Below are 27,375 nucleotides of genomic sequence, written 5' to 3' on the forward strand. Positions count from 1 at the left end.
AAACACTGGAGGGAGGGTTAGCACTTTTGTCCCTCTCTCCCAAATACTTCTTCCAGATAATGTACCAGACCAAAATCTGATTAGGAAAGCCAAGAAAAAGTCACAGTAATTCATTTTCCAGTCTATTGCAGCTCGAGAAGACAGAGGTCTACAGACATTAGGGTAGAGGCTGACTAGAGGAGGACAATCCAATGATAGCTTAGCAGGAGTTAGAACAAAAGCCTTCCAGTGCCCGGGGACAGAAAAGAAAAGGAATCAAAATAAAGCATCAGGACATTAGACATTAGAGGTCTCCTAGTTCAGCATTAGTTCCATGCTGGAGGCAGAAATGTTTGAGTGCCATCTAGTAACTCCTTCACACATTACACAGTTCTGGGTCACCAGCTCAAGACAGAGAAGAATAGTTGTAATGTTTTAATAATCTTTTTTTCTAAAGTTTTTTTTTGGGGGGGGGGCGTTTGGGAATGGAATGGTGGCTAGCTGGATACAAAGCACAAAACAAATTCTAGAAACTTAATTATGGGACTCTGAGCCCAAGGACAGAGCAGTGACCCCGTTTTAATGTTTAGTCCAGCATATATATATAGGAAAAAACAGGACAAAAGCCAACAGTTAAATAACAGTGACTGAGTCCAATAGCATTCTACTGAAATTCGTATACATATAAGCTAACAATCCCAAAACTGTGTCCGTAATTTGCAAAGTTCAGATAAGGAGATTTGTGAACAGACTTTGTTCTCCATTTTGGAAACACTGAAAATTTGCAGGCTTCCAGACTGAGCTATGAAAGTGACTGAAGTTCAGTCCAGACATCTTTCCCAGAAGTGGGCAGAGCCTCCCAATTAACACAAAATCTAAAGTCATTAAGTAACCTGGAAGAATTAGAAAACAAAAAAGAATCCAAGCACGAAGAGTTGCTGTAGTGACAAGAAAGCTCAAGACACACACAGAACAAGGTAATGACCTCAAAAAATCTGTCAAAAGGAACTGGAAATTGAGTGGATGCTTATCAATTGGGAAATGGCTGAATAAATTTTGGTATGTGAATGTAATGGAATTTTATTGTTCTATAAGAAATTATGAGCAGGCTGATTTCAGAAAAGTCTAGAAGTCTTACATAAACTGATGCTGAGTAAAGTGAACAGAACAAGGAGAACCTTGTACACAGTAACAAGATGTAATGATCAACTATAGCAGACTTGGTTCTTCTCAACAATGCAATATTCAAGTCAATTCAAATAGATTTAGAATGGAAAATGCTTTCTACATCCAGAGAGAGAACTACAGAGACCGAATACAAAGTACAGTATTTTCATCTTTTTTTGTTTTTGTTTTTTTCTTTTTCATGTTTTCCCCCTATTTGGGCTGATTTTTATTACACAACATGACAAATAAGGAAATATGTTTAAAAGGATTGCACATGTTTAATCAATATCAAATTGCTTGCTGTCTTGAGGAAGGGGGAGGTAAGGAAAGAAGAGAGAAAACTTTGGAACACAAAGTCTTACAAAAATTAATGTTGAAAATTATCTTTATGTGTATTTGGAAAAATTAAATACTACTGAGAAAAATACAAAAACAAAAAAATATAAAATAAAATAAATATTCCCATTTGCTTCAAAAAAATCTGCCAAGACAAAATATTCTAAGCTCTAAAGACTCTTGGAATGTGAATAACAAAGATGGTACCCTGAAGAAAGTCAGAACCTTAGCAGGAAAGTGACACCATTGTCTTTCTCATTACCACTACTTTTCTTTTGCATCAGAAAGCCACAGAATTTGTTTCAGCTTCACTCCCGTAGGTCTGTAATGCTCTCATTTCTTTTCTTGAGTTTCCTAATATCTGATTCATATTCAAGGGGAAAGTTCCTTGTCTTCCTAACCTCCTTACCAGTTACTTCTCAAAGAAATACACAACTGGGGCAAATAGGTGATGCAGTAGGTAGAGCACTAGCCCTGAAGTCAGGAAGACCTGAATTCAAATCTAGCTCAGCCACTTAATACTTCCTAACAGTGTGACTCTGGGCAAGTCATTTAACTACAATTGCCTCAGAGAAAAAAATTATACAACTTTCTCAGCTACAAAAAGATTTACTATGGAGTAAACAGGGAAACATAAATAGGAGGACTGAGAGTGATGAGAGGAAGGAGGAAGATATACACAGGAAGAAATAATTTACAGTTTACAAAGCTCTTTAATTTATATCCTTCAAATTTATTACAATAAATTATGTCTCACATTTTTTTTTTTTGTTGCTCCCTCTCTTTTCCTATCTGAAAGGTCTTTTGGAAGGTCTCATCCTGGATGGAAAAAATAAAATTAAAATGAGACCTTCAAAATCTGACTCTTCAACCTGCTGTTGTTCTCACTGTGGAAATAAGAGTTTGAGCTAGGTGTATCTCCTTTCCATACTTATTACTGTCATATCTCCCTAACCAGAGTCAACTTTTACTGTCTTTGGAGTCTGGGGGATGGGGCAGGAGAACCAGAGGAAGATCTCTACTTGCAGATTGAAGGGTAAAATCTGAATCACCAACCAAAGGAGCAAAGCCAAAAGTTGGTCCAGTGAAGAGCTACAGTTTCTCTGGAGTGCAGACAGATCAAAAGTGCTTGATATCAAAGCAGGGTAGAATCCTGAGCATCTAATACAAGCATCCAAATTGAAAGGGAAGAATGTAATCAAGAGGCAGAATACAAGGAACTTCATCAAGGTTCCCCAAACTTTAGCCCTTCCTTTTTGTCACCTAGACTTGAAGTCTATTATTTGTGAGTTTAAGCTACAATATCTGCTTCTGATTCAGTCACTCTTCTGGATTTCCAGGAATTCACAGCAGATATCACTATCATCTTGGAATTCATATCTCTTTTTTCCATTTAAACGTGTTTTATTTTTCCAGTTACATGTAAAGTAACTAAGGAAGCCAAAAGGAAATAGAAGAAGCACAAGACCTTGAGTAAGGAATACCCGAGTTTCAAATTCCATTTAGCAATGTGACCCTAAACAAGTTACTTAATTTCTTTCGATTTTAGTATTCTCATCTGTAAAATGGGAGTAATAACAGTTCCTCAGTGATATTGTAGGTTCATATGAGTATCTTTTACATTATCATGTAAAGATGTTTTAACCTTCATTTTTATAAGATTTTTGAATTCCATATTTTTTCTCCCTCTTTCCTTTACCTCCTTTCTCCCCAATACAGCAAACAATAGGTTTTAGACATACAATCATTTTAAACATATTTCCATATTAGTCATATTGTGAAAGAAAAATCAGACCAAAAGGGAAAAACCATGAGAAAAAACAAGTAAAAATAGTGTGCTTCAATTCGCATTCAGTCTCCATAGTTCTCTTTCTGGATGCAGATGGCATTTTTCAATTCAACTTTATTGGAATTGTCTTGGATCACTGTATTGTGGAGAAAAGTCATCTATCATAGTTGATCATCACACAATCTTACTGTTACTGTGTACAATATTCTCCTACTTCTGCTCACTTTCACTCAGCATCACATCACATGTCTTTCCAGGCTTTTCTGAAATCAGTCTGCTCATCATTTCTGATAGAATAGTAATATTCCATTACATTCATATATACTAACTTATTCAGCCATTTCCCAACTAATGGGCATTCACTTAATTTCCAATTCCTTGCTATTGAGCTCCATAACTAAGCTTGGCATAATGAGTCATTCCTCAGAGAGAAAATATCTATAGAGATGAATACCAGATCTATATTTCCAGCCCTAGATTCTCTTGCAAGCTCCTGTCCCACGTCACCAATTGCCTGTCTATTAGATGTCCTACAGTCATTCTAAAAGAGAACTCATAAAACATTATAACCACAAGATTATGTGATGATCACTGTGATGGACTTGGTTCTTTTCAACAATGAGGTGATTCAAAGCAATTCCAACAGATTTGTGATGGAAAGTCTTGTCTATATCCAGAAGAACTGTGGAGTTTGAACATGGATGAAAGGAAAGTACATCCGCTTTTTTGTTGTTGTTATTGTTTATTTATTTACTTGGTTTTTTTTCTTACTTGTGTTTTTTCCCTTTTGATCTGATTTTTCTTGTGCACATGATGAATATGGAAATAATTTAGAAGAATTGCACATGTTTAACTTATATTGAATTGCTTGCTGTAATGAGAAGGGGAAGATAGAAAGGGAAAAAAATCTGGAACACAAGGTTTTACAAAGGTGAATATTGAAAACTACTTTGTATATAATTGGAAAATAAAATAAAAAACTATTTAAAAAGTAGGACTCATCTTTCTTCCCAATCCCATCCATTTCTTAATTTTCCTATTACTATTCCTATATTTCTATATTGAGAATACATTTTAGGGCATCTAGGTGCCCTAGATATGCAGTGGATAAAGCACCAGCCGTGAAGTCAGGAGGACTTGAGTTCAAATCTAGTCTCAGACACTTAACATTTCCTAACTGTGTGACCCTGGACAATTCACTTACCCCCAACTGCCTTAGCAAAATAAATAAATAAAAAGAAGAGTAACAGAGAAGCAAGAAATCTGTAGTAGGTAGGTAGGGAAATAGAAGGAGCACAAGACCTTGAGTAAGGAATACCTGAGTTTCAAATTCCATTTAGCAATGTGACCCTAAACAAGTTACTTAATTTCTTTTGGTTTTAGTATTCTCATCTGTAAAATGGGAGTAATAACAGCACCTCAGTGATATTGTAGGTTCATATGAGATAACAGGTATTTTATACCTGTTACTTTTTTTATACCTTTTTTATACCTTATTTTATACTTTTACTTTGTAAAGCTAAAAGTGAAATGCAAATTCTAGCTATTATTATTTTTATTCCTCTCTATGGGGGTCTCAGCAGAAAGAAACTAGAAGAAAGTGTGGTTACCATGATACCAAAAGATCAGTCAGCTCAAACCTTGGCCTTTGTGAAAGAAAAAAATTAGGATAGGACTAGTAGCCTAGGTCTAAGAAATTTCTCCAGTGGTTTCATATTATTTGTAACCCTCTTCCTGTAACACCTGCCACCATAGAAGTTTATTAGCTGATTTTTGGGGGGTTCCTAGGACTTCAAAACTGGATTTCACTCTAATACTGAACTCATAGACTCAGATTTAGACTGGAAAGAATTTCAGAGGTAATTTTGCAATTGAAGAAACTGAGTCCCAAAGAAAACAGATAATGATGATGATGGTGATAATAATAGCATTTTTTAGATTTGCTATTGGGGAAAGAACACGAGTATTGGGACAAAGACAGTTTGTGTTAGAATTCTTACAAGGTGCTGTCAGTGGAATTGATAGAGACAATGCTTGTTTAGCAGAGTGTTTAACAGTTCTCTAGATGTACTTAGCACTTACTATAATTCCACAAGATTCACACCTTTAAGAGAGCATATATAAGCTAGGAGCCACAATCAGGATTGACTCCGGGAGATTCACAAGCCAGAGAAGGCAAATGGGCAGAACGAAGGAAGACAGAGAAGTGGTGGCAGGCTATCCTGTGGAGAACACTGAAACCAAGATCCAGAAGGCTTCTAGAAAACTAGCAGAGACCCAAGTGAAGGAGATAAGATTTTGTAAGAGAAAATAAAGGATTTGGACTTTAACTCCTGGCTGCATTTGAGGTGATTATTACACTGAGGCTGCATTTGAGGTGATTATTACACTGAGTATCTAATTTATATTTTAATATATTTAACATCTACTGGTCATCCTGCTCTCTAGGGGAGGGGGTCGGGGGAAGGAGGGTAAAAATTGGAACAAAAGGTTTGGCAATTGTCAATGCTGTAAAGTTACCCATACATATAACCTGTAAATAAAAGGCTATTAAAAAAAGATTATTACACTGAACTGAAACTAAGGCTGCCTCCAGAAATCCCCCAAGAAACCTGCTCCCAGAGAACATTATAATTTGGAGAAGAACATTACAAGTTTGTTATTAACTAACTTTGATTTTATTATTATCTTCTTTTTACAGATGAGAAAACTGAGGCAGAAAGAAGTTAAGTGACTTGTCAGTGAATTATATAGCTATTAACTGTCATAGTCAAATTTGAACTCAGATCTTGCTGACTTGAGTGTTTTGCCCAGTGTCACAGAGATAGTATTAAGTGGCAGACCCGAATTTAAACAAGTTCTCTGATTCCAAAACCAACATTCTGTCCACTAGAACTGGGAGCTGGTACTCAGAACAACTCTGAGAATAGAGCCCATTGCTCTGGAGTATATAAGGAGCCTCTCAGAGAAGCTCTTTGATGTTTTCACCTAGATTTAAAACAAAGTTTATTTTTCTTTTGATCTAATCTAATAATAATAATCATTGTTAGCACTTATATAGAACAAAATGCTTTACAAATGTTATCTCATTCAATCCTCACAGCAATCCTAGAAAATAGGTGCTCTTGATATCTACATTTTACAGAATGGGAAAATGAGGCAGAGACAGATGACGTGACTTGCACTGGGTTACACAGCTAGAAGTCAGGATTTTAATTCAGGTCTCCAACACTCAAACTATATCTGCTTTCCTGAGAAAATTTCCAGAAGACACATTGCATATATTGTGTCAAAGTATCAAGGAAAAACAAGAAATGGGAATTTGCTGTCTTATGGGGCAGACCTGCATTATTCAGAACAAAGAAGGACCCAAATAAAATCAGTTAACAATGAATTGTCTTTGTCCCAATGATTATGTTCCTCCCCTAATAGCAAGTATAGAACAGAACTAGAATGCACCAGAGAGAAAGCTAAACATAGCACCCTCTCCACTAAAGGCAGAATAAAAAAGCAGACCACAAAATCCCCTTACACACCAAACTGGGCCCCTTTTTTGTTGTTCTTGCCAATGCAGCAGTAGAAATGCTCTATATATAGGAGCGGCCGTTGTCGCTGTCATTAGGACACTGCATCATTCGCCAACCAAACATGGGAAAGGTGAGTAAAGTATTGTTGGGGGCAAGAGAAGGGTCCCAAAGAGAAAGTTGCCACTGTTGAAGGGGCAGAATGGGAGGAAACAACAAACACCACTGAGTTTGTCTTCCTTTGCAGATCACTTTCTTTGAGGACAGAGGCTTCCAGGGCCGCTGCTATGAATGTACCAGCGATTACCCCAATCTGCAGGCCTACTTCAGTCGCTGTAACTCCATCCGTGTGGACAGTGGCTGCTGGATGATTTATGAGCATCCTAACTACTCAGGACATCAATATTATCTGAGAAGGGGAGAATATCCTGATTACCAGCAATGGATGGGCTTTAATGATATGATTCGGTCCTGTTGTCTGATACCTCAAGTGAGTTCTGCCTCCAGTGATAGTTATGAAATATTTTCCATGAGCTAAAAATTGTGGGGCTAGAAAGGTTTTTTTTTTTTTTTTTTAAAGAAGATAAATGTTTAGTGAGTTTCAAATTTTGGTCCCCAAACTGATAAATACAGCAAAAATGCCCCCAAATCAACTGTTTTTGTTATATCTGCTAACATTATTTTGTAGTCCAGAAATAATTTCAAAAGTTTTTTAGGAATTTTTCAGAAATGAAAAGCAAAAAAAACAAAAAATAACATATAGAATAACTGTGAGAAATTGAGAAAATAAATAGGTAAAGGAATTGAGAAAGTAAAAAGTAGACAAATTACTCTATGGATCATTTTGGAAGTCGGGGCGAGGGAATAAATATCTGTATAGTAGCCTGCTGAGTACCAGATACAAATGTTATCTCATTTGATCTTTACAAGCAATCCAAGAGATAGGTGCTATTATTATTTCCATTTTACAGTTGAATAAGCTGAGGCAAAGATGGGTTGAGTGACTTGTCCAGCATCTCACAGCTAGTAAGTGTCTGAGGTTAAATTTGAATTTAGGTCTTCTTAACTTCAGGCCCAGTACTTTATCTACTGTGTCAATTGGTTGAAGTTAAAAATGATAACCTTCAACCACAATTTCAAGAAGGATATATTCTTATCTGCTCCTGCGTTATAATGTGACCGCTATCAAGCTTCTTTATCTTATACAACAAATAAAAGAAAATCATAAGAAGAAATATTTAATGATGTAGCATTTATTGATCAAAGAAATATTAAAGAGGAAGCTAAATGTATAGTGAATAGAACATTCACTTTTGAATCAGGAGAACTTGAGTTGAAATCTGGCCTCAGATGCTTACCACTTGCTACCTCTGTGACTCTGAGCAAGTCACTTATCCCCAATTGCCAGGCCAAAAAAAGAAAGAAGGAATATCAGAAATACACAGACTGATTTTGGAATTTCTATTTTAACTTTTATCTATTCATCCATTAATATATATTAACATGCTAAACTATCAATGAACTGAATTCTAAAAAGGACTCAATTTGTTGGGGTTTTGTTTCCTTCCCTGCTTTGTTGCCCAAGCAGACTGGCTCCCATAGAATGAGGCTGTATGAGAAAGAAGAATACAAAGGTCTGATGTCAGAGCTCACCGATGACTGCTCTTGTATCCATGACCGTTTCCGATTGAATGAAATCCACTCCTTCAATGTGCTAGAAGGCTGCTGGGTCCTGTATGAGATGCCCAACTATAGAGGAAGACAGTTCCTGTTGAGACCTGGAGAGTACAGGAGATACCTGGACTGGGGAGCCATGAATGCCAAGGCAGGCTCTTTAAGGAGGGTTATAGATTTTTACTAAAATATGTCTATGCTACCATCTTCTCATTTTGGAACCTAATAAAGTATTTAGTTTGTATTATTGGCATATAATGTCTCTGGTGTTTATTTTACATCATTTGTGAAAAAAATAGAATTGTAAATGTTTTAGCACTAAAAAGCTATGGGGTGAATGGAGGTAACTTGCCTTTTGGAGGGTTCATCAAGCTTGGGTAAAGTTTAGAAAGAGAAAGAGGAGATCGAATCTCGGGCCAAAGCAGAAGGCTGTAATCAAGGGACTTTGAGTAAAAGATAAGAAGTAGGTATAGTTTATTGAAATATGCTAATGAATTAGATGCTGATAGTTAGATGAGAAGCAGATGGCTAACCTTGAAACATATGCTAGGAAATTTAGTTTTGATGTTAAAAGTGTTTGGGATATTAGGTGCCCACATTTTAATAAAATCCTTTAAATTTGGTTACAGGATGCAGAACAAGAAAAGAAGTTCAATGTAGTGAGAATTTTTAGAGATTATTTTATTTTTTAAAATAACATGAATAATAATAAAAATAATGGCTAGCACTTTAGAATTTACAAAATGCTTTACAAACATTTTACCCTAACAGGAGTCCTTTGAGGTTGGTACTATTTTTATTCCCATTTCACAGAAGACCGAACTGGGTCAAATAGAGAATAAGAGATTTGCATAGTCACATGGCTAGGAAGTGTCCAGGGCAGAATTTGAACTCGGCTTTTCTTGACCAAGTCTAGTGTACTTGTAAGTATTGAGAATAGGGTTTGCAAATCATTTCTAATGGAGCAGTAATGAACTGAACTAGCTATGCCCAGAAAAAGAACTCTGGGAGATGACTAAAAACCATTACATTGAATTCCCAATCCCTATATTTATGCACACCTGCATTTTTGATTTCCTTCACAAGCTAATTGTACAATATTTCAGAGTCTGATTCTTTTTGTACAGCAAAATAACGTTTTGGTCATGTATACTTATTGTGAATCTAATTTATATTTTAATATATTTAACATCTACTGGTCATCCTGCCATCTAGGGGAGGGGGGGGTAAGAGGTGAAAAATTGGAACAAGAGGTTTGGCAATTGTTAATACTGTAAAGTTACCCATGTATATATCCTGTAAATAAAAGGCTATTAAATAAAAAAAAAAGAGAGAGAATAGGGTTTGAATCTATGATTTCATTTATGTGAGGAATACTCAAAGGGGAAACCAATCAATGTAGGTCAGCTCTTTTCTACTATTTATGTTGCTGTTGTTGAGCCATTTCAAGTCATAGTGATTCTTCATGAACCCATTTGAGGTTTTCCTGGCAAAGATACTTTAGTAATTTTCCATTTTCTTCTCCAGATAATTTTACATATGAGGAAACTGAGGCAAACAGGATTAAGTAATTTACCCAAGGTCACACAGCTATAGTGTGACATAGAATATCTGAAGTCAGATTTTAATTCAGAAAGATGAATCCTCCTGATCCAGGCCAGCATTCTTTTCACTTTAGCATCTAGATGCAATTTCTTGTCTTGACAAGAAAACAGAGTTTAAATAATTTACCCAGGATTATATAGAAAACATATATGTCAGAGATAGGACTTGAGCTCAGCTTGTCCTGGCTTTGAGACTGGCTCTCTATCCTCTCCACCATGGCACCTCTCACTTTGAAACATAGTATAATACAAACTACATCAAAAATCTAATATTTTCTAGGTATGGAGACCTCCTTCTAACATTGCAGATTGTAACCCATCTCTAATTTAGTAAATGCCCAAAGACTTAACCCAATTTGATAAGCATTTGTGGCATTTGAGATACTTGGCTAAGCATTTTTTAAAAAATGAAATAGAATCCTTGTAATTAAGGACTTCATAAAAGACAGTAAATAGGTAAATATAAACATGGTAAATGGAGAAGGTGACAAGTGAGCTTTAACAACCAGAAAGATCCAGAAAAGCTTCTTGTAGGAGATATGTTTAAGACTTACTGGAAGTGTAGAAAGGTTCAATTGTTCTCTCATGCATGGGCAGTTAGTAAATAAATTCTTCAAAAAAAGCTTCAAAATTAATTATAAATTTCTTGAGGTCAAGGTTTGCTATTATTTTTGCCTTGTGCACCTACCTGGCACACAGTAGGCTTTTAATAAATGCTTGTTGAATTGAATTGTGAACCATTAGAGGCAGTTTTTGAATCCCAGTCTTTTTGACTCCAAGTTAAAGCTTCTATCTAATCTACTATAATTTCTCTCACTTGATGACAGTATAAATAGGCTATATAATGAGAAAAGTTAATGAAAAATCTACAATCCCCTTTATGATATACTGACATATCACAAATATAGAAATTCCTTAATATGGAAGATTGAAGGGTAAGACCTAAAATTGAAGACATATGGAAGGAATCTTTCTCTATTCTTTAGTGCTTTGTTTAAAAAAGTAACTGATTTTAGATTAGATTTTTCTTGTTCACAAGTAAGATTCTGGAAAGCCAAAGAATAAATCAATCACTTTGTTTTTATTATGATATAGTTTCATACTGTACTAAATACTAGAGATATAGGTATGAAAAATTAAGAAATCTCTATTTGTGAAAAAGCTTATATTCTAAAAAGAAAAAACTAATATGAATGTATTATCTAAAAGGAATCCATAGTATATGTGAGGTATTTGGGGGTCAGAATTGGTGGAAATCAGAGGAAGGCTTTATTGAAATTTTAGGGAGACTTCAGGGATAAAGGTGAATATTTTTCACCAGGGATCAGCTGACATTGTTGAAAAAAACAGTTCATCACAATCACTCAGAAATACAAGCTAAATAAGTGCACAAAATATCTTTTTAGAACACTTGGGTGTCTTCTTCAAGGAGCAGATCTTTTCTAGGCAGATATGTGGGATATCATATAGGCAAGATGTTGCATACAATACCAATGGTCATTTTACCAGCTGGTTTTACTTAATAATTTTTCTTCATTTTTTTCAGGGAAAATTCAATTTGGAGGAGGAAATGCCATATCCACAAATAGCTATGATGACAGACAAAAAAATTGATAAAACTTATTTTTATAAATTTTTTAAAATGAGGGAGTTGGACTAAATAACTCTAAGTTACCTTTTAGCTCCAGGGCATGATTGAAAATATTGAAACATTGCATTTATTAAGTACTATGAAATTAAAATTCTTAGTTCTTCCTAACAGAAAGCTTTTAAAAAATAATATTGTTACCATAATATTTATTTTGCTGATTTCTTCTGTTCTGGCTTTTTCTTCATTTCATATTTTGAGAATAAAAATGTTTTAATATATTTCCCTAAATAATCTTCAGACACATATATGCTCCTTCTAGCCATCTTATTTCTCCCCTCCCCCATTTAAAAATTATCCCATTATTAGGGGAAAGCTAAAGCAGATGACAGGATTATAGATTTAGAGCTGGAAGAGACCTTAGGAGTTATTGAGTCCAACTCCTTCAATTCACTGATGAGGAAACTGAGACACATTAAGAGTCACACAGCAAGTAAATATCTGAGGCAGGATGCAAACCCACTTCTTCCCAACTTCATAGCTAGCTCTCTGTCCGCTAGAGCATACAAATAGTGAGTTACCATCAAGAAACTTTCTTCTTGAGTAGAGTAGGGATTGAGAAATGAGAATTTGTTACCACTTTTCTAAGATCATCACTCCATCACCTTTTCCTTTTCTTTCATTCCTGACCTTATTCCTATTTTTTTGCTTCTTATCTTTCCTTTCCTCCTTTATCTCCACCTTCTGTTGGATTCAAATGATAGTCCACAGTTGTGGGAAATATCCAGCAAGCAGTCAGTGTGTTTGGGTTTATAGGTCAGGGTAAACTCTAAATAAATGGAGAAACTTAAAATTCCAAATCTCTCTTTACAATTCTGAATGTTTCCACTGAAGGAGGGAGCAGGTTGAGATGAAAGTAGAGTTGATAGCTTAGAAATTCAATCACTGTCTGCCTAAATAGTCAATCATGATCTTATTTTGTTTAACTCAAAAAGTTATGTGAAAATTCAGGTCACTTTATTTTAAATTTACTACCACACATTTTTCAAATTCTAATATATTATCATCTCCACTATGGAAGAAAATTATAATCTTTTTTAAAGCAATATAATATTTGGGTTGAAGAACTACTTTATCTATTTGATCTTGGAAATATTTCCTGTTCAATTTATTCATTCTTCCCTCTATCTAATGTAGAAAAGTTTATGGAGTATCAAGATCCTATGGGATTTATAGCCTTATACATCTGGAGCATTTTTAAAAGTCACAAAGAAATGAATGAATAAAAATTATCTTTTAAATATCCATTTTTAATTATTCTGTGCTACAAAAAGAAATATCAAGTGCTTACCTTCAACGAGCTTATATTCCAGTGGGGGAAACTACATGGGAGAGTGGCGATCAGGGAGGGAGGGATGTTTCCTTACAAAGATGGTAAATTGGACAGTTATAGAAGTATAGTTTGATACATCATGAACAAGGAGAGAGTTGATTGAATCCAGGACATAAAAATGGGGAAATGGGAAAAAGGAATAAATATTTCTATAGCACCTATTATGTGTCAAATACTATGCTAAGTGTTTTAAAACAACCCTATTACAAATGAGGAACTTTAGGTTAAATGACTTTCCCAAGCTTACACAGGTAGCTCGTAAGTGAATGAAGTCAAATTTAAATTCAGATTTTCTTGCTTCTGTGACCTGTCCTCTATTTACTGAATCATCCTGCTAACTAGCTAAAAGTATACAGTGGGTATTAAGTTGGCTGGTGAGATGGCTCAAGAGTAGAGAATACAGTAAAGTATTACTAGGACCTGTTTGAAATAGTATCCAGACAAAGAATTGGACACTGAGTGGATGCCCATCATTTGGGGAATGGCTGAATAAGCTATGGTGTTTGAGTGTAATAGAATATTATTGCTCTATAAGAAATGATCAGCAAGATGATTTCAGAGAGGGAACTGATGCTAAATGAAGCGAGCAGAACCCAGGAGATCATTGTGCACAGCAACAAGATTATGTGATGATCAACTGTGATGGATGTGGCTCTTTTCTATAATGAGGTGACTCAGGCCAATTCTAATAGACTTGTGATGGAGAGAGTCATCTGCATCTAGAGAGAAATTATGGGGAATGAATATGACTCATTCTTGTTTCTTCCTCATTTTTTCTTTTTTGATCTGATTTTTGTTGTGCAGCATGATAAATGTGGAAATATGTATAGAAGAATTGCACATGTTTAATATATATATATATATATATATATATATTGCTGTCTATGGGAGAGAGTAGAGGGAAGGGAGGGAGACAAATTTGGAACATAAGGTTTTGCAAGGGTAAATGATGAAAACTATCTTTGTATGTATTTTGAAAATAAAAAGCTATAATTTAAATAAAAAAGAAAAATAGATCTATCAAAAAAAAAATAGTGAGCCAAATAAACTCACCAATCAGGATAGCAAGACTCTGAAGAGATGATGGAGTTAAACCTCCAAAGATGTGGTTTATGGTGCAAGTAGAATTTATCTTCACTATAAAACTATTAATTCATTGAGGTCAGGTGCTATTGTCTTTCTTTGTGTCCCCAGAGCTTATCATAATGCCTGGCACATAAGTAGATACTTAATAAATGCTGGTTGACTAACTGATTGCAATAGCATTTTACCATGACTGAGTTTTGTCATACAACCACCCTGAATCTCTATAACAGAGTTACGACTTTTTTTCATGAAGGAGCAAGAGATTCTAAACTCATCTTATTCTCTATTTTTAGATCTTTCTTCTACTTGAAGAAATTAGCTACCCAAAGACCAAAAGCCCAAACCAATCAGACTTTCAGTAAAATGTCATAGACATAAACTTTGAAACCTTTATCGTTTTCAATGTAGTATGAGAGAAAACATCAATAGAAGAATCGTAAAAAATATTTAAAGATATAAAAGTTATTAAAAGAGCTTAAAGGAAATGATACTATTTTACTCACAGGCCAAAAGTTTCCGGTTGATTTAGCAACATTATTTGAATGTGTAAAGAATGTCGACAAAAGATGACAGCTGGCAATTATCCATGTTCCCTGAAGCCTACAGAAGAGCAAGTGTGCTTAAGCTGCAACCAAGAATAATTTGGATTGTAAATTAGGACACATTTCCTTATGCTGTGAATTTTTATACATTGGAAAAGTATAGCTGGAAGGTTCATTCAACTGTATTTGAAAGATCTTTAAAAACCAGACAGATTTTTTATCTGTGTAAACTGGTTAATATTCTTATATAAAGAAAGAGAAAAGAGATGATCAATGGCTATCAAGCTTGTTCAGTTTCCTTCAAGAAAACAAGATCTCCTAACTTATTTTACCTGCTCTGACTTGAAGCTGAAACAAATCTCACTAGAACAAATGGGAATTTGAGTGTTGATTTTGTTGTTCAATAAATTTCAGTCCTGTCTGACTCTTTATGACCCCAAATGGGGTTTTCTTGGCAAAAATATTGGAGTGCTTAGCCAGTTCCTTCTCCAGAGCACTGATTTTACTAGCAATGAACATATATGAAGACAAATTAATTCATCTGTATGGCTTAATCTCAAGTTACTACTTATGCTAACACTTCTGTCACTAGAGATGGTCCCCTTTCTGGGCTGAATCCTTTTACCATTTACTTTCTAAATATCCATTCAACAAAACTGGGCATTTTTGCTGTCTGTAAGTGTTCTCCTTTTTCATATCTCTCTCTCTCTCTCTCTCTCTCTCTCTCTTCCTTCAAGTCTCAGCAAAAATCACATCTTTTTCAGGAAACCTTTCATTCATTTTAATTTCAGTCCCTTTCCTCAGTCAATTATTTTCTATTTATCTCATATTTAACTAATTTGAACCTAGTTATCTAAATATTGTCGCCCCATAAGAGAGCTTTTTTGTATTTTTTGCTTTACTTTGTATCCCAGAACAGTAGGCACTTAATAAACATTTATTTACCAATATAGTGACTGAATGTGGAGAAACCAGGATAGAAATGACTGGGAAATGGCATGGAGGTCTGCTTCCAGGTGAGATAAGACAAAAATTTACTTATCCCAGGATCTCAGGGGCAAAGTCCAAATTTTCTGGGGTAGGATTATGAAAATGAATGCTTTTTGACTGACTACATGAGTGACAGCCCTTCTTTCTCAAGCTAGTCTAGAAATGACTCATAGAGGGATCTAAGTTTACTCCGGGTTGATGGGAAATCAAATTTCAGTCACTGCAGTCATGTGAGCAAAATGCTCTTTTAACTCAGATTTTTTTTTTAACTTTTAACTGAGGAGAGGAAAAGAAATATTTGAAGGTGGTAAATTAGTGATATATCCAAGCCCAAAAATAATGAGGTGAAGATGTAGAGTTTTTCTAAGCATATTGGAGCTGGATCCATAAGAGATCTGATTAGATAGATTCTACACCAAACTTTTTTTTTAATTAGAGATTTATTGTTATTGTATGATTAATAAATTGTCAAATTGGCTGTGACACTTTCCCACAACTAAATATCACCATTCACTAGACAGAAGAATAAGACAAAAAGAGCAGACATGTGAATATCATTGATAATTCACTGTATACTCTTTGTGGCTGTGTTCTGCAATTTATTCCCACCAACAAAAAGTGCCTGAACAGAGTAGTGGGGCAATATGGCCTCCAAAACCATTTTTATAGCAAGCAGTAACAGAAGTAATAGAACTGAACTTCAATATTTCCCTTGGTTTTATTAGTCCGCAACCATGTTACTTGAACATATTTCAGTTTTTTAAAACTATACAGAAGGAGGAAAAACTGACCTAAGAGAATACTGAACCAATCAGTCAAATATATGATTAACTTCTGGGTCATCTTTGAATTGGTCCTAAAGGAATGTGCCACACTTAACAGTCTGAAAATTAGGCAAAAAAAAAAAAAAAAAAAAAAGGATTTCTCTGGAAGAAAGGCTGAATAAAGAAAAGCCAGATATTCTTACTATTTTGTTAGAACAGCTCGTGATCTGTCATCTGTAAATTATATTTCTTTATTATTTGATATTTATTTCAATTCAAATAAATTCTTGTTTACCGGGTGTAATCTATAAAAGCTTACTAGTCACAGCATAGAATTATCTAGTGAATCAAGGGGACACAAAAATGGGAGAGCAATGACTTGACTCCATTTGTTCCTTACTTTTGAATAGAATTCTTACCCTTCTCCATTCAAATCCTCATATCCTACCTTTGAGGGGACTTTCCCAATCCTTCTAGCTATTAGTGCCTTTCCCTAAGCTTTAGTAACTCAAAACTGTGCCAAAACTTTGGGGATAATCCATACTCTTGTCTGTCTCTCTGTCTCTATCTCTGTCTCTGTCTCTCTGTCTCTCTGTCTCTCTCTCTCTCTCTCTCTCTCTGTCAATCTCTCTCTCTCTCTCTCTCTCTCTTTCTCTCTGTCTCTCTGTCTCTCTCTATCTCTCTGTCTCTCTCTGTCTCTCTCTCTCTCTCTCTCTCTCTCTCTCTCTCTGTCTCTCTGTCTCTCTCTATCTCTCTGTCTCTCTCTCTCTCTGTCTCTCTCTCTCTGTCTCTCTGTCTCTCTCTGTCTCTGTCTCTGTCTCTGTCTCTCTCTCTCTGTCTCTGTCTCTCTCTGTCTCTCTCTCTCTCTCTCTCTCTCTCTCTCTCTCTCTCTCTCTCTCTCTCTCTCTCTTTCTGTCTGTCTTTGTCTCTTTCTCTGTCTCTCTCCTGTCCCTGTTTCTCTCTCTCCTCTTTCTACACATAAACATACTTATTATATATGTGGTATGCACATAGGTATTTTGTCTTTCCCCCATTAGAATGTAAACTTTTTGAGGTCAGATACCGGCTTTTCCTTTTCTGTGTATCCCCAGTGCTTAGACTATATCTTGGCACACAGTGAGCATTTAATAAATCCTTACTATCTGACTACTGTTGACTCCAAAATACCACTTTGACTATGACTCAGGTACATAATGTAAACACAAAGTCTAATTTTGTTCAACTTAAGAATGGCTTAAACACTTTTTTGTAGTGTCAAGGAACTGGAAATTGAGTGGATTCCCAGCAATTGGGGAATGGCTGTTATATATTATAACAGTGATGGAATATTATTGTTCTATAAGAAATGATGAATAGGCTGATTTCAGAAAAGCCTGGAAATACATGAACTGATACTCAGTAAAGTGAGCAGAATCAGGAAAACTTTGTACACAGTAACAGCAAGGTTGTGTGATGATCAACTATGATAGACTTAGCTCTTCTCAGCAATACAATGATCCAAGCTAATTCCAATAGGTTTGTGATGGGAAATGCCACCTGTAACCAGAGAGAGAACTATGGAGACTGAATGTGGATCAAAGCAAAATAGTTTCACTTTTTTTGCTTGTTTGCTTCTTCTTTCTTGTGGTTTTTTTTTTTTTTTGCCTTTTGGATTTCTCTCACAAACATGACAAATATGAGAATATGTTTAAAAGGACTGCACATATATAATCTATATCAAACTGTTTGCAGTCTTTGGGAGAGGGGAAGTAAGGGAAGGAGGGAGAAAACATAAAAATGAAGGTTGAAAGGCATTCCTTAATTAATAAATGGTCAAAGGATATGAATAGATAATTTTCAGATGAGGAAATTAAAATCATTTCTAGTAATATGAAAAAAAATGTTCTAAATCACTATTGATTAAAGAAATGCGAATTAAGGCAACTCTGAGGTGCCACTATACATCTCTCAGATTGGCTAATATGACAGGAAAATATAATGATAAATCCTAGTGGGGATGTGTGAAAACTAGGACACTACTGCATTGTTGGTGAAGTTGTGAACTGATCCAACCACTCTGAAGAGCAATTTGGAACTATGCCCAAAGGGCTATCAAACTGTTCATATTCTTTGAGTCAGTAGTGTTTCTACTGGGCTTATATCCCAAAGAGATCATAAAAAGGGAAAAGGACCCACACCTGCAAAAATGTTTTTTTATAGTCACAAAGAACTGGAAACTAAGTGGATGGCCCCATCAGGTGGAGAATGGCTGAATAAGTTATGGTATATGAATGTTATGGAATATTATTGTTCTGTAAGAAACAACCAACAGGATGATTTCAGAGAGACCTGGAAAGACTTACATGAACTGATGCTGAGTGAAATGAGCAGCACCAGGAGATCATTATACCTGACAACAACTATATGATTATATGATGATCAATTCTGATGGAATTGTCTTCAACAATGAAATGATTCAGACCAGTTCCAATGATCTTGTGATGAAGAGAGTCCTATACATCCAGAGAGAGGAGTGTAGGAAATGAATGTGGTTCAAAACATAGCCTTTTCACCCTTTTTGTTGTTGTTTGCTTGCTTTTTTCTTTCTCATTTCCCCCTTTTTAATTTGATTTTTCTTGCGCAGCATGATAAATGTGGAAATATGTTTAGAAAAATTGCACATGTTTAACCTATATTAGATTACTTGCTGTGTAGGAGAGGGGGGAGGGAGGAAGGGAGGGAGAAAAAGTTGGAACACAAGGTTTTGTAAAGGTGAATGTTGAAAACTATCTTTGTATGTATTTTGAAAATAAAAAGCTCTTACAAAAAAAACAAAATCTAAATTCCAGGAAGAAAAAAATGAATATTGAAAACTATCTTTACATTTATTAGGAAAATAATATTGAGAAAACAAACTTTTTTAAATGGCTTAGAGATTTCTCAGTACCAGATTCCTCTGTTCAGTTGCCTGGTTTTTCTGTTTCTATACTCACTGGGGAGCTTAATTTTTCTTCCTAAATTCCACCAACAAAATAATAGTCTAAGGCTTGTCAACCAGCTTTTAAGATCCTTAAGGAAGCAAAGTCTTATCTTTGCAACTCTACAGGATTTATCCTCAGATTCAGGGTAAATTGATTCCCAAACTTTTAGTAGCTGACCATTTTAGCTACATGAAACACTTTCCTCTTCCAATCCCTACTTAGAAATTCCTGGGACCTTTCCAGTACACATCCACTGAGAAATTCTGCTCACTCTGCCTCTGACTTAGACACACATGTTTCTTATTCCTTTTCTCTAGCTATTATTCATTGTTCTTCTTTTCCCCCTCCCCTCCATATTTGTCTTTAATCCATTGTTGAATTTTATTCCAAGGAGCCTACTGACTATTGATTCAGCCATTACAATATTTATACCATATACTTTCTTAGCATACACAATCAGTGATCTCCTATCTATGGAATATCTAAGGACATTATATACTGGAACATTTTTTGTCATAGTTATTTGTCATGGACAGAAACAAAGGAAATAAGCATTGCAAATAGTAGGTGTTTAATGAACACTCATTGAATTGTTTCTTGTATATTAATAAGATAAAAAACTAGATACAAAAACACTGAAAAACTTCCATGGATTCCAATTGATCTATATTCTGAAAACGACTAAATGGCAAAGAAACTGGGCCTGAAGTTAGGAAATCCTGTGTAAAATCCATTTTCTAGTAGGTATGTAGGTCCTGGACAAGTCACTTAATCTCTTTGACTCAGTTTCTTCAAATGTAAAAATGAGAATAATAATATCTACCTACCAGAGTTGATACAAGGATCAAATGAAATGTTTTTTAAAGTCTTAGTACATGGTAGGTGTTTATTAAATGCTCTATCCTTTTCTTCCTCCCCCAGTCTCCAGTGTATTAATGACCTTACAAGTTGAGAAGAATGTTTTAGAACTAAAGTGTTTCTTAGGTTTTGATCTCAGTTCTTTATTTTGCACACGAGGAAAGCACAAGCTAATTCATAGAGTTTGTTGATAATACAGACAGTTCTAGAACACAAATCTACTGATTTCCAGGCTGGTTCTCTGTCCCTTAATCTTCATTCCAGCCTAATAAATCTGTGGTATAATTGGATACTCAACTTCTAATTATTGCTTCTTTCCTTTCTTGGTATTGGCCAACCCCAGTTTTATTTCACGTTCATTTAAAGTCCTTGAGGGTTACAGGCATAAACACTGTGATAAATATATAATTCAACCAAGAATATTCTTCTTATTGGGCTCACTACATAAAAGTATCTTGATTTTATAATTTGATCAACTTAGAAACCCCATATGTCAGATTAAAATGCATCCCAAACTGTTCAGATGCTGTATTCATACCATATGGCTCTCATGTAAGATAGAATTAAAGATTTGTATTTTTATAATAAAATATTCACTGTAGCACTATTTCACAATATCAAAGAAAGTAGAAACCAAATGGAGGCCTAATGGTTGAAGAATGGCTAACAAATTATAATGTCTGAGTGTAACAGAATAGTTTTGCTTTATAAAAAAGAATGTAAGAAATTCAAAGAAACATAGATTGCTAGTTGGCCCACTGGATAAAGCATTGAATGTAGAGTCAAGGACTTTAGTATTAAAGATCAAATCTGTCTTCAGACATTTACTGGTTTGTGTGGCCCTGGACAAATCTTTTAACCTATTTGCCTCAGTCTCCTAATCTACAAAATGAGGATTATAATAACACCTACATCCTAGTGATAAAATGAGACAATATTGGTAAAGCAAATAATAAGATGTTATGTAAATCCTAGCTATTTATTATTACATAGGAAGACTTGTATGAAGTGATACAGAGTGAAAAAAAAACAAAACTAACAGAACTATATAATTTATATATATAGATATATTATATTTACATATATATAACTATATTTTATATATCTATTCTATAACAATATTAAAAAGCATATAGATTCTGTGAAACTGAGATGAACAGGGAATATGTTCCAGGCACAAGGAATGATATTGAAATTATATTCAGTCAGTCAATCAATGAATTAATAAGTATTGATTAAGCACCCATTACATATTGGGCACAATAGTAAGCATTGAAGATAACAAATATAAAGACTGAAACAATCCCTATTCTTACTTATATTTTACCAGGCAGATGACTACATATCTAAGCATATATAGAATAAATATAGAGAGAATAAATACAAGGTAGTTTAAGAAGGAAGACAGTAATTGAAGGAATCAGGGAAGGTTTCATGTAGAAGATGGATGCTAAAGTTGAGTTTTGAAGTAAGAGGATTTCTCTGAGGTTGACATAAGTAGGAAGTATATAGCAGATATGAAGGGTGACCAGTTTAAGGCAAATATGGTAAAGTTAAATGAATAAAATCTGCATTGTTATTGACTTGGCCTGCTTAAATTATTGCTCACTCTGGGGAAATAGAAATAGAAAAAAAATTTCTGCATTGATTTAAAATCATCTTCCTTTTTAATCCTAGGATTGTTGAAAGATGAAAGAACGTTGGAAAGTCCATCTCATTCTTAATAAGATTCTTACTAACATGATCCAATTATCAAGCAGATACATAGGTGTTTGTTCTACTCTTTAGCCTTTTTTCTTTGTCTTCCTTCCTTCCTTCCTTCCTTCCTTCCTTCCTTCCTTCCTTCCTTCCTTCCTTTCTTCCTTCCTTCTTTCCTTCCTTCCTTCTTTCCTGCCTTCCTTCCTTCCTGCCTTCCTTCCTTCCTTCCTTCCTTCCTAATTTCCTTCCTTTTTTTTTTTTGGCTAGACAATTAGAGTTAAATGACTTTCCCAGAGTCACATAGCTAATAAGTGTCAAAGACATGAGAATGGGTTCAAATGCAGATTCTCCTGTTCCCACAGGGTAGTGCTCTGTCTTCTGCGATACCTAGTTGCCTCTCTTACCCTTTTTAAAGGAGGAAATTCTGCAGATTTCCTTAGTAGTACATTGCAATATTTTATATACTTTTGTATCAGGAATCTCTTTTTAATAGTTAACCTAAATCCCTCACAAAATCTAACATTTTCTCTTGTTGGAATTCACTATTAAATATTAATACACAGAGGTAATTGAATAATTTCCCCTGGTTAACACACATTTCCCATGTTATATAACTTTTTATATTCCTCTTCTAATTGCACATTTTCCATTCTTCCTATCCTATATAATGTGATTGACACAAGGCCATTTTCCAAAAGCACAGACTATATGAAACAGCTGAAGCTCTACCTCTATTATCAAGTAGACAATGTCCCAAATTATAATTCTTTAAAAGACCTCAATAGGAATCCCTGTATTGACCAAGGACAACAACTCGAATGTACGAGAGAGAATGAGAGCAAAACATACAATGAACCCCTACAGATGATGATACAGAACAGGAAAAAGAGAACGTGAAAATCCCCTTACTAGCCACGCTGGGCCTCTTTTGTATTGTTCTTGCCGACGCAGCAGCAAACCTGCTATATATATAGGGGCTGTCGCTGCTGTTGCCCCTAGCACGGGATTCAGCATCAGCCATCACACAGACATGGGAAAGGTGAGCAAAGCTTGAAGATCCCACAGAATGTCTTTGGGGAATTGGCCCACGTGTAATTTGTGAGGAATCCGGCCCATGATCCTTTTTCTTCTGTTTCAGATCACCTTCTACGAAGACCGTGGCTTCCAGGGCCGTTACTATGAGTGCAGCAGTGACCACTCCAACCTCCAGTCCTACTTCAGTCGCTGCAACTCTGTGAGGGTTGACAGTGGCAACTGGATGATCTATGAGCAGCCCAATTATTCAGGCTGCCAGTACTACCTGAGGAGGGGAGAGTATCCTGACTACCAGGAGTGGATGGGTTTCAATGACTCCATCAGGTCCTGCCGCATCATCCCTCATGTGAGTGTATAGATTTGGACTCAAAAGGTTCAAATCATAGACTTGCCATTTTGGGGCAAAATTTAAATTTTGAGCAATTCATTTTACCTTCACAGTCCTCAGTGTTTTCATTTGTAAATGAGATTCAGTGGACCCAAAGATCCCTTTCATTTCTAAATCTAGGACACTATAATACCAAGAAAAGGCCAGTGGACTTCCAATTGAAATTTTCAAACCATGTAAAAAGTGTATGGGGATTTGACAAGCAAATATTCAGAATATGTGGCAGAGTTCGGATGAAGTTTAAAAAGAAGTTATTTTATTCAAATTTAATAAAGGTTTACCAATAAAGAGAGTGATAAACAGCTAATATATTAACAAGTATTGATCACAAACATGGTATGTTCTCTATACACAATAGATGCCATAATAGTTACAAAATATATGACATGATTCTTATTCTCAAGGAATTTTAAAAGTACTCAAGAGGCAATTCACATGAAAGAAAAAAAAAGTGCTAAAGAAGGTAGTCAACAACAGAAAATTGGAAGAGAGAAATCAAATATAAGTGGTTTTTCCTTAAGCTAGTCCACCCTCTTTCCTTCAGGCAATGTGTACATTAAAATATGTTGCATTTTTTACCTTGGCGTTCTTGGAAATATATATATTTAAACTCAAGAAGATCTGTATTTTAAGTTTGAGATGTCCCAATAAAAGATGACAAAGTATTGAATTGGAATGACAGGGACTTAGATATACACTGTCAGAATACCATAGAATCCTATTCTCTTGATAAATGCAAATATTCTAAATATTTTCTAAGATTTAAGTTTCAAATCAATGTTGAATCATTCATTTTGGAGATGGCCTTAATAGATTAAACTTACTTTTACTTGGTTTTCCTACCAAACTAAGCCAAAAATCAAAAATATTTGTAAACTAATAAATTAAAAAGGCAATAGTCCTTTCAACCATGAGACTAATAGCTTGAAGACTACATAGTAATCAAGTAATCATGTCATCCTCAGAAGCTTTCTGACCTTTTTAGGCAATTGAGTACACTCTTGGTTCTTCTGATGGCAGATTGTATCATGTGAAGAATGTTACTATTTCTGTATTTCTTCAACTCTCTATCAATGGAATGATTATTTTATAAATTCTACTTTGTACAGAGAAATATAATAAATGGTCTTTTGAAAGGGTGAAATTAACAAACTTAATCTATGACTATGAATTAAATGTGGACAAACTCTCACTTTTTATTTTTCCACCTTTTCTTTTGATGGGACCAGCAGACTGGGTCCCACAGAATCCGAATCTATGAGAGGGAAGACTACAGGGGCCAGATGGCGGAACTCAGTGAAGACTGTTCTTCCCTCCAAGATCGCCTCCATTTCCATGAGGTTTACTCTCTCAATGTGTTAGAGGGTTGCTGGATTCTTTATGAAATGCCTAATTACAGAGGAAGACAATATCTGCTGAGACCCGGAGAATACAGAAGATTCCAAGACTGGGGGGCCATGAATGCCAAAGTGGGCTCTTTGAGGAGAGTCATGGATTTGTACTAAAATATGTTTACCCTCGTCGTTTCTCAATCTGGAAATTAATAAAATATTTTCTGTGTGTTCCTGGCATTAACTGGTTCCTGTTTTTTATTTGACTCTTCTGATGGAATCAGGGGCTGAATCAGGATGGGCTAAGGCTTCAAGTTTGAAGTGGAATGAAATGAGACTCAAATCACAACAGTTAACACAAAAGAGTTACTTAGCTATAGTAGGGAAAAGATATTTAGCAAGAATATCTCATTGATTCAGTTGGGCATATTTGATCCTTTGGCAGAAGTCTAAGGAAAGAGTTCCTGACTCCTTATATTCCCTAAAAGAGTACTGATTTTTGTAAAATGAAGTAGATTCCACTAATTTTATTTTATTCCAATTCTACTTTTCAAAAATATTAAAAAAAACCAAAATAACAAAAATACAGTATAAAAGGCTTGTAAAATATGATCCCATTTAAAAAATATCTTTAACAATGGACCAAGGGTTGATACCAAACCTGGTACTGGAAAACTTTCTAATTAATTTCCTTTTGTTTGGCTAAAACTATGAGAGTTGACCTATCATAAATCAGTGGGCATAAAGAAATACACATCTGGATGGACTACAGATGTTGATGAGAAGAAAAACTGGGTCAGAAAAAAAAATCTGGCAGAGGAAGGGAACAATCCTAGAAATGGATACCAGTTATAGCCAGTCAAAATAAGGAAAGGGAAGAGGGAGGAGACATTCCTCCACATTATCTTCCCCCAAAATCTATTTTTTTTTATCAAAGTTCCAAACATATGGGTGAACTTCAATGATAAAACATAGTCTTTATTTCTGTCTACTCTCTCCAGTGTCGTCAGTTCTTCTCCCTGTGATTTTTTGCTATAGGGGGGGAAAAAACACATCTCAGTCTCTTCCTTTGCCATTGCTTACTGTTGAGAACATCCTTGACAGCTTCTTCATCCTTTCCAGCTGTTGGGAGATGCCCTAAAGATGTAAGGTCAAAGTTTCCATGGTCCTTCTTCTTCCGGCTCCCTTTCTCCTTTTTAATTCTTTTTTGGTTTTGTTTTTGTTTTTCTGGGCTTGATCAAAGTCCCACTCCACTGTTTACATCATGTGATAATTCTTTGACCAGAAAAAAATGGACAAAACCTCACAATTCCAAAAAGTCTATGATGGATCAAGCTTCTCCTGGTGCTGAAGAGAAGAATCTGTCCCTTTCTTCCAAAAGGTTCTTACTTTGTTATTATATAAATAAAGGAGCCATATTTGTGACACATACATATGTACCCATACACACATGTACCTTCCAAGTTACTTTCAGTTCCATGGTCTGATTAAACTATTGCCCATATCCCCCTTTCATTTTTTTTTCTGTGTTTTTCCAGATCTGGGATTTTACTAATGCAGAGATCTCCCACGTGATGAAAGTTTATCTATCAATTTTTTTCAAGTCAAAAACTGTTGTACACTTAATAGCAGTAGAAAGTTGCATGGGGAGCATTAAAAAGTTGGTTAGCAAAGGCAAAGCTTGAATACAAACTAACTCTGATGAGCTAGAAAGGTAGTGACTCCATTTTGAATTATAGACATAGGAGATTCATCATTACAAAAGCTTTTAGTGTAAGAGAACAGCTAATTAAGCTTCTCCATGCATTCAATCAAACTTCATTAATTAAAACAGAGTTTTGGAGGTTCCAATAAGCTTCTTTTATAGGAGACTCACAAGGTTCATTCTCTGCCCAGCCATCTCCTGATACAATCATCAGCAATTCTCCATCAATGAGTCAGTCAGCACTGTTCCCTAGTAAATGCAGGCTATTCAAGTCTCAAATGGGAGGAAACCTTCCCTAATCAGGCTAAGGACAGGATGGAACCTCAGGTTAGTTTTTTTATACTTTTAACTATGGGTGTTCCTAAATTCTTTGTCATATAATTTGATTGATAGTTTACTACATAAATTGCTGATAAAGTTGTTTATATATTTTTCATTGGTGATTTCTGTTATTAGAGGATTCACATATGCTTTTCAGTGTTTAAGAGCACACACGTTATTTACTATATCATATCACACAAGCACTTATTTTATTATCAAAAAACAACTTGTAGAAAAATAAATGACTCAAAACAGCTTGCCCACAAAATGGAGGCAGAAAACAAAATGGAATCAGATATTCCTACAATCTTATTATTAATCTTATTATTAAACTATAAAAATAATAAGGTAATAAAACTATATCTTCCCATTCAGTTTTTTAATCTGGTAAATTTTTACTCTACTTCAAAAAGAAAGGTGAAGTAACAGTTGCTTAAACAGCTTCAGTTAGGATGAAAATAACTTCTCAAAGTAGTCGCATAATAGGTCACAGAATGAGGTACAGAGGAGCTTCAACCCTGAAGGATCCATAACTACTATATCAGATATAAATCACTTTGTAACAGCCACTTCCCTTGCAACGGGCCCATCAGGCATCCTATTCTGCACCACTGGTTATTGGTTGGACAACCTATGCCCCTCC

The 27,375-nt window shown here is 35.1% G+C and overlaps 2 protein-coding genes across 3 annotated transcripts; both read left to right on the forward strand.

The window, feature by feature from the left end:
• Nucleotides 1-6,843: 6,843 nt before the first annotated feature.
• LOC100934257 (gamma-crystallin D-like) lies at nt 6,844-8,716 on the forward strand. Its single transcript, XM_012546415.3, has 3 exons — nt 6,844-6,928; nt 7,043-7,285; nt 8,384-8,716. Exons 1-3 carry the CDS (start codon nt 6,920-6,922, stop codon nt 8,654-8,656), a joined length of 525 nt encoding a protein of 174 aa, XP_012401869.1. The 5' UTR covers nt 6,844-6,919; the 3' UTR covers nt 8,657-8,716.
• Nucleotides 8,717-22,982: 14,266 nt separating this feature from the next.
• LOC100934777 (gamma-crystallin D) lies at nt 22,983-24,880 on the forward strand. Of its 2 annotated transcripts, none has more exons than XM_003765976.1 (3): nt 22,983-22,991; nt 23,091-23,333; nt 24,605-24,880. In XM_003765976.1, exons 1-3 carry the CDS (start codon nt 22,983-22,985, stop codon nt 24,878-24,880), a joined length of 528 nt encoding a protein of 175 aa, XP_003766024.1. The 2 variants fall into 2 exon arrangements, with proteins under 2 accessions (XP_003766024.1, XP_012401870.1); XM_012546416.1 differs by having other exon boundaries at nt 24,608-24,880.
• Nucleotides 24,881-27,375: the final 2,495 nt, after the last annotated feature.

This window comes from Sarcophilus harrisii, chromosome 3, assembly GCF_902635505.1.
Source record: "Sarcophilus harrisii chromosome 3, mSarHar1.11, whole genome shotgun sequence".
Lineage (NCBI taxonomy): Eukaryota > Metazoa > Chordata > Mammalia > Dasyuromorphia > Dasyuridae > Sarcophilus > Sarcophilus harrisii.